Consider the following 12,335-nt stretch of genomic DNA (forward strand, 5'->3'; position numbering starts at 1 on the left):
AGGTTTGTACACGCCTTCTCATTCAATGTGTTTTCTTTTTTTCATGACTATTTACATTGTAGATTATCATTGAAGGCATCAAAACTATGAATGGACACATATGGAATTATGTAATTAACAAAAAAGTGTGAAATAACTGAAAAATGTCTTATATTCTAAATTCTTCAAAGTAGCCACCCTTTGCGCTGATTACTGCTTTGCACACTCTTGGCATTCTCTTGATAAGCTTAAAGAGGTATTCACCTGAAATGGTTTCCCAACAGTCTTGAAGGAGTTCCCAGAGATGCTTAGCACTTGTCGGCCCTTTTGCCTTCACTCTGCGTTCCAGCTCCTTCCAAACCATCTCAATTGGGTTCAGGTCTGGTGACTGTGCAGGCGCAGCACTCCATCACTCTCCTTTTTGGTCAAATAGCCCTTACACAGCCTTGAGGTGTGTTTGGGGTCATTGTGCTGTTGAAACATAAATGATGGTCCAACCAAACGCAAACTGGATGGGATGGCATGTCGCTGCAGGATGCTGTGATAGCCATACTGGTTCAGTATGCCTTCAGTTTGGAATAAATCCCAAACAAGTTCACCAGCAAAGCACCCCCACACCATCAAACCTCCTCCTTCATGCTTCATGGTGGGAACCAGGCATGTAGAATCCATCCGGTCACCTTTTCTGCACAAAGACATGGCGGTTGGAACCAAAGATCTCAAATTTGGATTTATCAGACAAAAGCACAAATTTCCACTGGTCTAATGTCATACCTTGTGTTACTTGGCCCAAACAAATCTCTTCTGCTTGTTCCCTCTCCTCCGCAGTGGTTTCCTAGCTGTTGTTTGACCATGAAGGCCTGATTCGCAGTCTCCTCTGAGTTGTTCTAGAGATGTCTGCTGCCAGAACTGTGTGTGGTATTCATCTAATCTCTAATCTGAGCTGCTGTTAACCTGCAATATCTGAGGCTGGTGACTCAGATGAACTTCTCCTTGGCAGCAGAGGAGACTCTTTGTCTTCCTTTCCTGGGGCAGTCCTCATGTGAGCCAGTTTTGTTGTAGAGCTTGATGTTTTTTTCGACTGCACTTGGGGACACATTCAAAGTTTTCACAATTTTCCGAACCAACTGACCGTTATTTCTTAAAGTAATGATGGCCACTCATTTCTCTTTACTTAGCTGATTGGTTCTTGCCATAACACAAATTCTAACAGCTGTCCTATAGGGCTGTTGGCTGTGTATCAACCTGACTTGTGCACAACACAACTGATTCATTAATAATAATTAACCCTGACAAGGCACACCTATGAAGTGAAAACCATTTAAGGTGACTACCTCATGAAGCATACTGAGAGAACACCAAGGATTTGCAGCACTACCAAAAAAGCAAAGGGTGGCAACTTTGAAGATACTAGAATATAACACACGTTTTCAGTTATTTCACACTTTTTTGTTAAGTATATAATTCCACATGTGTTCATTCATAGTTTTGATGCTGTCAGTGATTATCTACAATGTAAACAGTCATGAAAATAAAGGAAACGCATTGAATGAGAAGGTGTGTCCAAACTTTTGGCCTGTACTGTATGTATACAGTATACTATACAGTATATGCTGTATGTTACAACACATGCAATTGGCTTTTTCCCAATCAGTTAATTGAAAGAACAAAAGAGCATTGTGGAATTATGGATCTCAACTTCACATGAAAGAGAAATTACACCAAGAGAAGAGACCTTTTCTCATTCTGCAGTTTGCTGTGTCAGCAGTTCGGAACAGCAGCACAATTGAATGGCTTTGGAAGGACCCAGTCAAGCATCACACTGCTGACAGAGGGGAAACAGTTATAATGCTAATAGATAAAGTGTTTAGACGGAGGATAAATGTCCTTGCTTTATCTTGGTCAAATGCTGGTGTTTCTGTAATTACGTTAAGCAACTGACAAGCTTCATTTAATTAGTGTCTGAAAAGTCGATGATCTTTAATAAAAACAGGCACTTTGTGCTCGCGGAAGACAAGATCCAACAGGACAGCTCAACAAAGCTTTGCTCTACAGCACCACTAGGCATGACAACTCCAGGGTACTTTGAAGGCTTCAGCTTATTAAGAAAAAAAAAGTGGTATTAGAGTTACACTCGGATTATGTTTTGCTGTTATTATAATAAAACAGTCTGTCAATTAATTGGTTGTTTGATCAACAAAAGAAATTAGCAAATATTTGAATAATCAATTCGTTTTCCAAGCAAAAGTTTAAAAAAAATCATAAATTCTGACATTTTAGAGACCAAACGATTTAAACTGATTTGTTGTTACAGGCTGATCAATAGATTAAGTCCTAAATCTACAAACAGTTTGGCCTATAAAACATGCCAGTCCTATTTCCCAGCACGATTTTGTGTCTTTAAATTGATTGTTATTTGTCTGAGTAATAGTCCATAGATAATCAGTTCACATGTAATTGGTTAGCAAAATTACAGAGTGTATGCTTATATTCTCAGAGCTGCTTCTCAGTTAATTTCCTGCATTTTATTCATTCAGACTAAAAACAACAGTTCAATTTTGTTTTACTTCTTGCGCCTGAATGACCTTAAATGTCCTCACACATCTCCACCCAAACAAGTGTTTGACCTTCAAGTGTAATGTACTCTGCCCAGTCCTAGGCTCTCCCTTGCTTTTGGGAGATTTTGAAACTTCCTTTTTGGGGCTGTCAGACTCACCAGATGTTTCCTGAACTCACTGTGTTCCTAACTCACACCCCTCTCCAGTGGTGAAAAGCAAGGGAAGAACAGAGAGAGGGGGGATTTGTCACTCACTCTCAGTGAAGCCAAGGACAGGGAGATACCTGGAGTGAACTAGTGAAGTCCTTGTTACGTGCGTGTGCCTCTCCGCCACTGTGCTGACCAAGGTTTTCGGCGACTGGGATGTACTTTGGCTGCAGTGACAGAAGACACTGTAAATCACCTGGAGAGCATAAGCAGAAACACATACAGTTCATACACTCATTCTTGAGCTGCTCACTTTGTCGTACAGCTTTTTTTGAGCTCACAGGCAGAAGTCCTGCTCTTTTGCCTCGTGGACAGCCAGTGGTAGGTGAGCCAGCGATGTCGTGGGACTGTGGCCTGAGGTACATGTTCTCTGTGCCCCCGGGGCTGCAGCAGGGTGGCATGTGTATCCTTCATGAAAAAGAAGACCTGTCCAGACTGGAGATGGTCCAGAGACTGGCCAAGGATGGCTACCGTTTCCTGCAGACCCACAGCAAGGGCCCAGAGAGGACAAGTGAGGTGAGATACACAACAGCACTGCTGCAGTTAGAACATTCACTTTAAATGTAATTTATTTTACTATCCTACTAACTACATTCATAAGTATCCAGATATAGAACCACAGCTTCAGTATGAAATGCTACACTGCTTGATGCATTTCCCTGAGCAGCTAGCTTTGGGCTTGTGACAGCAAAAACATAAAGCTGCTTATGAGATTTCTGACATCGTGAACACTACTCAATTAGCATGCTTTATCCTTAAAATTTTCAGTTTGAGAACATTAGTCCCTTATGGTCAGATTTATACTGTGTTCTATGCTGCTGTTCTTTGGGCTTGGTGTCTAAGCATCATTTATCGCATTCCCTGCAGTGTTCCATCCATCAAACTGCTTTTAATTTGCCGACTGTTTTTATTGGCCTCCATACATTCCATAGTGCCTCTGCTTTCTCTGAAGATGAATGTTTCCAGGCTACAAAAAGCTCTCTTCAATTAAACATACCCCAAAAAGTTTCTAGATTGCTGCAAAAAAGATTTCACAACAGTACAATGTAGAGTTCGATCCTATGCATAAAAAATGTGTGTTATAAATGCATTGTATCCATTCATTTCAACAACGGCTAGGTCTATTTACAGTCACAATGTCAGTACAGAAACGTTACATATGTTTAGAGTACAGTTGTGTGGTCAGTATGGCAGTATCCTTGAAAACATAAGTGCAGGTACTGAGTGTTCAGTTTGGCCTGCACACTTTGTTAAAACATTACATCACCTGCCAGTTGGCTGCGTAGGAGACGTCTGATTAGCTGACCTCATGGTGGGCTCAGCTTCTCCCTTCCTGCCGGCTTTATGTGTGTGTTGACCTGAGCAACAATGGCAGGAAAAGTTGACGCAAATGGCCACACCACCATGCCAAGACATTGTATGATTTTAGGGTGGATTCCAGTGCATCGGTTCACTGACCTTTTCTGAAAACACAAGGCTGGATCTCCTTATTGATGTTGTTATTCCGTATAATGACCTTTCGTCTGCACCAAGCCACTGCCAATCTGCGTATAATCAAATGTTAGACTGGTTAATACACTAATCTGTTTTAACTTTGTTGTTTAGTAACATTCATTGTGCAAAGTTTCTCATATTGTGAATTTAAAAGTATTCCAATGGCATTTTTGCATATCATTTATGTAATCTTTTCTGTAATCGACAGATATGCTGACCTTGTATTTAATACTTGACATTAAATATTAAGATAATGTGAGATTATCTGTTTCTATATTGTAGAGTGGTTTAACAAAATCCAATGATGCTACAATGCATATACTGTATTACATGAGATTTTTACAAATGTCTAAGCCTAGACATCAAAGAGGTTAGAAATGAGCTAAATCCCAGCTGGTGTAAACATGGATGCCTAACATACAGTAGACTGCACGCCCGTGAAAGTTTTGAGATTCTGGAAGAGGGACATCATGAATGTTATGAAATCTCCTTAAATTTGGAGAAAAGATAAAATCAAACTATTCATAGATAATTCATTCTGCTGTAAAAACCCATTTGATATATGCATGAGCATTGGTTGTTTTTGACACTTTTCCTACACCTTACATAACATTATTTCATCAACTTTATTTTCCTTATCTCTGTCTATCTGAACATAGTGCTGCTGTTCTCTGTCAATGCGTGAAGCACACAGAGCTGAATATATTTGTATGTGTACATGCACATATTCTTGTTTACATTATATTACAGCTGATTAACACTGGAGATAATGAAGTGCATTTGCATCAAAGCGTTCTTTGAAAACAACACTGATGTATGAATCTTTGATCTTTTTCTTCCTCCTCATCTTACTATTCTGTATGATCTACGCTATTCCTTGAGAGGAATTTAGGCCAAATGGTATGAACTGTTTCACACCATGCGCCCCAGACCAGATGCAACAGCACAGAGACATAGAGACAGTGTTCCTCCAGTTAGAGGAATGCATCTGGAACCCTGAAAGAGACATTTGTAAAGTAAACATTGGGCGGGACATGACATGACATGACTGTGCAGAGGCTTGATAACTAGAGTTTACTCTTCTGCTGACAGTGTCCATGTTGGGAGGACTTGGTGGTAGCTGTGAGTAGAGGTCACCTCCAGCCAATGGTAGGAACTGTTTGGCCCTGGCACTTGGTCTCATTACAAGCATCCACTCTAAAGATCTGATTGTGTTTTAGTGGAAAACTGGTAACCACAAAGCCCAGTGCACACTAAGTAGTGGCCTGCAGCAGCAGCATCAATAATTCATTGTGAGGAAAGGATTGTTTGTTTGAATCGTTAACAGTACACTGTGACATTATATACAAGAATTCATCTTTGTTGTTCTTAATTGGACAAAAACAGCGTACTTTAAAGAGTACACAGTGTAAGTCATGTCTTGATAAAGATTGACCACCAGTGTCTTTTTCCCAAGAACCAGGAAGCTAATCAGCACAGCTTTCCTTTTCTGGGAATCTTTTAGTTCTTTTCTTTTCGTCACGCTCCTAACCTTATGCCCCACTGTGGTCCTGTGACAGGATAATACAGTCTGCTATTACACAGGACACACCCGTAAGTAGGACTACATAAAAAAAAACCATTTTCATACATGTGTGATAGTGAACAAATAAATTCATAAGTTGACATGTAAACTTCGCTCAGAGTCATGAATCACAGCACTGAAGTAACTGCTAGCAAACATTGCCATTAATGGTACTTTCTGAAGCTTTGTAAACAATCTCCGCCGTTTATAGATGTCACAGCCAGTCTGTTTAATGTTAATGCTAAAAATGTGGCTCACTGATAGACACAGTTGTGTCTTTGTTGTATGAGCGTGGTTGCGTGTTGTGTTAGTATATTCATCTGTGTATGTCTTGGTTGTGAATCTACAGTAGTCTGTTCATGTATATGTATGTCCAGAGATCACAGATAAGTGCTAATGTGCCAGGAAGTCATGCTTAGCTGAAGGGTCCTGGATGCTTCTCTGCATAAGGCAATTAGGGAAGAAAACTGCAACCACTTCCAGACTGTCTGCCTGGCTAATTGCATGCACAGAGGCTTGTGTTGCATTGACTGATGGCTGACGAGAGTGGGGGTGTAGAGGGAGGGTGTAGCTGATGCAGGATGCATGTGCGTGCACTATACAGTTAACTCCTCATTAAGACCAATATCTCTGATCCAGACCCTCCATTGTCAAGCTAACAGCCATCTTTATATGCCAATGATGCTGCAACAAGCCATTAAAAAATACAAAAATACTAATAATAACTATTCAAGGTACTCAAAGACACTTTACGATAAAAAACAGTACATTAAGCACATTTAAAACAAATGAAGCAATAAAACAGACACAACAAGCATTTAAAAATCAACTCAAACAATTAAACCAGCAAATAACAGCGGATGAAATAGAGGCTGAAGACAAATCAAAAGCGGTAGGTTTAGATAAGTGAATGTGTCCAGGTCAGCACAGTCACGCATGTGTATAGGTAGGGAGTTCCAGAGGGAAGGGGATGCGATGGTGAAAGCTCTGTCACACCCAGGTATGGTGCCTGGTTCTGAGTTATGGAGAGACAAGGTTTGTGTCAGAGGTGGGGAGGTTACGGAGGACACTGGGGTGGTGGAGCTAGTCTATGGGTTTGGAAAGGGCCTGGTAACGGAGGGCTTTGTGATGCGTTGGGGTACAGGGAGTCACTGGAGATTCTGGAGGACCGGGGTGATGTGGTCACTGGAACGTGTGTGGGTGAGGAGGCAGGCAGCAGACATGAAGGGCTACAAAAGTTAAATAATTATTGAAAAGTTTGTGAATGTCCAGGTCGACCAGTGTACGGCATCACACCCATCAAACTACAGTATGCATGTGGGACTCAAAGTGGGTGGATGTACTTCACATCCCTGATTATATTTGCTTGGTATTGTCTTTTAATATGATGTAACAAATATGATGGGAGAAATATTTTTAAACACATACCTACATGGATACCCCTTGTGGGATTAGTAGATTAGTCAAAAAACTGATCAGTTAGAGAGAGCGAGAGAAAGAGAGAGAGAGAGAGAAAAAGAGGGAGTAGGAGACAGTAAGCTAAATGAGGATACATGTCTTAAAAGACCTCATCGTGGTCATTGAGACAAGGACTTACCATGTGATTTTAAACTAAATTCTGAACCAGTGAACCATTTTTGGTGCATACTAAGTTTAACCTTATGACAGCTTGAAAATAGATTGTCTCTAGACACCACCCATAATTTATTAGGCTCTACATTGGAATTGGTAATTAACATTTGTGCGAGTCTTTTATGTTAATCCCTGAATGGGCTCCACCGATAAGGACGGAATAATTGTATATATGGAAATTCTATTTCATTTACAGTGCTGGCTTTGTCAGAGTATTATGATGGAAATCAGTGGTGATTTGTGTGAGAGGGAGAAAATACAGGGGAATCTCCTTGGTGATAACACACACATCCCTCCCTCCCCCCTTCTTTCTCTGTCCAGCCCCAGAGTGACGAGGCAGCCCGCGTGTGTTTGAGGGAGAGGGGCCACGATGTGCTGGTTCTCCAGAGAATATCGTCAGAGCAGCCAGCCCTCTCTGCATCGGCAAGGGGAGGAGGGAGAGAGGAGGCTAGGAACAGGAGGTAAGCCTCTCCACTCCCCTCCTTTCTTGATGCCCTCCCTCCCTCCCTCACTGTCTACTTCTCTCCCACATCATTCCCCCTCTCTGTCTCTCTGGATCACACACTCACTCACACAGGCATGCTTACATCACAACTCCCAACACAGAAATGACTGCATTAAATACATATAAGTAAGCAGCATGGGACTGTGAGGCAGAGCTCTGCTGGCTGCCTTCTCATGCAAGTCATTCAGGAGCCTTTTCAGCTGTGAACATACCGGAATCCCTCACTGTGCTTAAGGGATAGATAGCAGTGGATCCTGGGCTGTGGCAGCTGCAGGTGGATGGATGGATGGGTAAAAGGGGCAGCAGTAACCACGGCAACATTGCCGTTGTGAGGGCACAGGGACTCTGCAAGGATGGGATCTCGGCCACAGCCGCCGAACCTGCGACAGGAGGAGGGCAGGCTGCTGCATGCTGCCTTGGTGGAGCAGGAGGAGGATGGGGATGATGAGGAGGGCTCCGAGGGAAGCAGCAGTGACAGCACCAGCCGGGCAGAGCCGGTGACCATGCCCACCTTTGACGTCCCCTACTTTCGCTACATAGACGATGAGGGGACAGAGGGAGAGGAGGAATGGAGCAGCAGCCGCTCTCTGTCCTCTATCGAGGAAGACTCGTCCACTGACTCTGTTGTGTCCGACAGGTACGTGGTGGTATCAGGGACCCCAGAGAAGATCCTGGAGCACTTGCTGAATGACCTGACACTAGACGACGAGCAAGGGACAAAACAGGACAAAGAGTCAGGTCAGCATGCATACTTTAAATTCCCAAAACACCTTTCTCATCCCTGTTGTCCTTAATGCGTTTTTTTCAGTGTGTGAATAAGCATTGTCTTGTATTTCAGAAAGCATAAGATGAAAAAAAAGGAGAATATTTAGTTGGTGGATGGTACCTAGACAACTTCATGACTATGGTATATTTAAGCATGTGAGCTGATGTAAGTCCACTGGTATGTCTGTGTGTTTGTGAAACATAGATAGAAAGGAAGAGACAGAAATAACTCCCTTTACCTTTCCTTTCACACTCTCCCCACTCCTCTAGTCTCTCGCAGAGGAGCTGGGACAACAGCCCCCTTTGGGCGGTATTAATGGGCTAATCATGGGTTATCATTCCCAGAATCGCACTAACTTTAAGCCATTTAAAAGCCTTTGTCGGAGATAAACATTGCTCATATCTTTTGAGTACTGCCATATCAAACAGTGTGGCATGCAGTCTAGCCTCACAGCGATGACAAATAAACACATTTCCTCTCATCCCAGCAGGTACATGGTAATGTGACACTGTTGCCAAGGCAGAGAAGACTCCCGTTGTTTGAGCTGGAAAGATGATGATTGAGAGCTGTAGCACAGTCAGACACGCAGAGTCAAACTAATAGAGAGAAAGACTGTAGAGTGGAGAAAAGGGGAAACAAGGAGGGAAGAAAAGGGGGATGCAGATTTTTGGAGATGGAGGCAGGCTAACCCCATACCAGAGATCGTTACTCATTCTGATGAGGAAATGAATGAAATTGATCTAAATGTCCTCTGGGGAGATGTGTCTGCAGTTGGAAGATGCTGCATTTTACATGCACAGAGAGTTATGTTAAATGTTGATTCCCATATTGTATTGCTATGATTGAGTATTTAACATTGATGTAAAGTGAAATATTATCCCATCTTTTAATTTCTATACTTGAATAATCATGTTGTTTGTCATAGAATCTGAAACAAATAAAAAAATTAAAAACAAATTAAGTGAAATATGGAGCTGAATTAGCGGGTACATGGGAAAGACATCCTTCTATACCTTCCTTTTATTCCTAACCTTTTAAAAACATCCTTCAGGTCCGGTAGGCTTGATAACTTATTCACTATTAGCTCACCTTGCAATGAGTAGGTTGAAGGGAAGCCTTCATAGGGAGCTGTGGATCAGAGCAGGTTGCTGAGGGCATGGTCAAAAAGCCAGAGACCTGAGGAGAAAAAAGAAGAAAGAACGAAATTGGAAGAGCAATAATCTGCACTAAGTAATGTTTCATAGTCTCACTCCTGCTGGCCTTGGCTCTCTCTGCTCTCTGTGTGGCTACTGAAGCTCCCATGCTCTAGTGCTAGTTCCCTTGGAGGTTTAGCTCACCAGAAGCATGATAGCACGAGATCCTTGACTTCATCAAAAAGAGATTTATTTGAACATCCACCAAGCTACCGTGTTTGGTCTTCTTCTCAAAGATGGCTCAGAGAGACTGTGCAGCAACATGACTTATGGTAGCAGCGGGTTATTGATGTTGTGTTTATGACTTACATGCTGTACAGCACATTAGAAAGGCATTTTCATCATGGTCGCACTTGCTTCCATCTATACTCAGTACACAACATTAAGAATGCAGAGGAGCTTTTTTTGCCAGAGATGGCACTTTTCTGGAAGCACCACGGGCGTGTTTGAGAAAAAGCAAGCACGGACCAATGCAATAGTATGTACACTGAGCTCTTATATGCTAGCGTTTCCTTCTGTGGGCTAGCATTGTGTAGCAGTGTGTTTTTAATGAGGGGATGTTGCAGCTCTCTTACTGAGGCACCATGTGCTGAGATGTAGTAGAAAACATCACATTTAGTCATCAGACATAAAAACAAAAATGTTTAAATACAGACTTGCAATATAATTCAAGGCTTTTACACCAAGAGGCTGTCTTATGATGCTTACTGAGCCAATAAGTGACACATTAACATGCTTATTTCAAAGGTGGCATAGATCAATTTTACGAACACTTATTGAAATACAAAAAGGGACGTCAGGTGGATTGACAGTGGGAGTGATTTCACAGGAGATTGACAATCTAAATGTATCCATTCTGCATTTCCTCAGAAAGAGAAATATACACAAAAAGATGTTGGCTCTGGCGCCAGAAAGCAGTAATCTCTGATTTCTTTACATTCTACATTCACTTCTCTGATCGAGGCCAACTACTGATGATAACTGAACATTTTAAATATTGTGATGTGTAGGATTCACAAATCAAACATACTGTTAAATGTTATTTATACAGCACCATTAATGCATTACTTTGTCTGGGTCAGAGAGGCAAACTTATCCTATGCCAAACTGTTTGGATTAAAGCTACTCCAAAGGACATTTCCCTGCTTTTTTGTGCTGTGTTACCAAGAAAAACTTGAGAACATGACTTTTGGTCATGGAATTAAATATGTATACTGTTTTTCCAACTTCCAAAAACTTGCAGAGTGTAAAGCCTGGGGAGTGGTAGGTAAGATGCTACCAATGAGAATGGGCTTCAGTTAAAATAGCTTGGAGAAAGTCATAAATACACAGCAATGTGACTGCATATTGAACATCTGTGTGGAGGAACGCGCGGGGGGGGGGAATATTGTTTTTCTGACTTTGTGTTCAGGTGCGTTACTGTACTCTGTTATGGGAGCTACATGTGTATATGAGTGTGTAACCTCTCATAAGCAGTGAGCGATGCATCCACAGCTGCTCTGCACGGATTAACATAATGATGTCAGCAAGTCCCGTGGACCAGAACGCACACAAAGGCCCGGGGAAGCTAGTGTGAAATTAAAGGGGAGAATTTACAATTCTGGCTATGAGACACACTTACAGATGGCTTGAGAGGAGGTTGGCCCTAATAGCATTTATAAAGTTTTCCTCTTTCTTTTTACCCCTTGGACAGTGTGGTTTAGTCTTTATTTATCATGGTTAAAAAATAAATGTTAGTCCGTACATCCCCTGTTAAGGGAACTTGTCAAAGTAAGCTGGTGATCTATTTGGCCAGCTTGGATTTAATCAATTTACAGAAACACCCATGGGTAACCTTGGGAGGAATTCACACAAGGATACAGTGGCAGAAATTATTCCTTGTAAACACATTAGGACGATGGCTAAGCAGTATCAGATTTTCTTTTCTGTTTGCAAGATAATCAAAATAGAAAAAACAAACTTAATCAGAGGTCAATGAGTCAACAGACACATTATTGGCTTTTCTATACTAATAGCCTGCAATAGCAAATGCGTGGTATTGACAATACGGCTTGTTTGAACTTGTTCGAGCATAATGGAACAAAAGAATCCTCAGTGGTTTCAGCACAAGTTGTTATCTAATACTGACAATAAGAATGATGTGCCCTTGAAAAGAATCTCTCATGTTATGCTCTCCTCTGAAATCTCTCTGCTTAGTGCTTGTTAACCGATATTTGACAGCAAAGAATGAGGTCTCCTTCTGGTGTTATTTAGAAGGAATAGGAAAAGCTGAAACCGAGCTGCCATCTCAATTAAAAGAACAGGCCTACTGTATGTGCAACTCAGCAAACATTAAGCATAAAGTTGTCAAGATCACTGGTGTACCTCGCCCTGCAGCATCATGTAACATATTACAAACTAGTGAGGCTGTGTGTGTGTGTGTGTGTGTGTGTGTGTGT

At 41.7% G+C, this 12,335-nt stretch overlaps 1 protein-coding gene across 2 annotated transcripts in view; it reads left to right on the forward strand.

Moving 5' to 3' along the window:
• Positions 1-2,723: 2,723 nt before the first annotated feature.
• Positions 2,724-12,335, forward strand: part of LOC117946502 (rap guanine nucleotide exchange factor 5-like) — a 19,913-nt gene continuing 10,301 nt past the window's right edge. The window contains exons 1-3 of one of the 2 annotated variants that reach the window (XM_034874691.1): positions 2,724-3,259; positions 7,755-7,894; positions 8,576-8,676. In XM_034874691.1, the coding sequence (XP_034730582.1) occupies positions 2,900-3,259; positions 7,755-7,894; positions 8,576-8,676 (601 nt within the window). In that variant the 5' untranslated portion in view covers positions 2,724-2,899. Of the gene's footprint in view, positions 3,260-7,754; positions 7,895-7,969; positions 8,436-8,575; positions 8,677-12,335 lie in introns of those variants that run through there. The other variant, XM_034874692.1, reaches the window with a different exon arrangement.

The sequence above is a fragment of the Etheostoma cragini genome, chromosome 6, assembly GCF_013103735.1.
Source record: "Etheostoma cragini isolate CJK2018 chromosome 6, CSU_Ecrag_1.0, whole genome shotgun sequence".
In the NCBI taxonomy this organism is placed as follows: Eukaryota; Metazoa; Chordata; class Actinopteri; order Perciformes; family Percidae; genus Etheostoma; species Etheostoma cragini.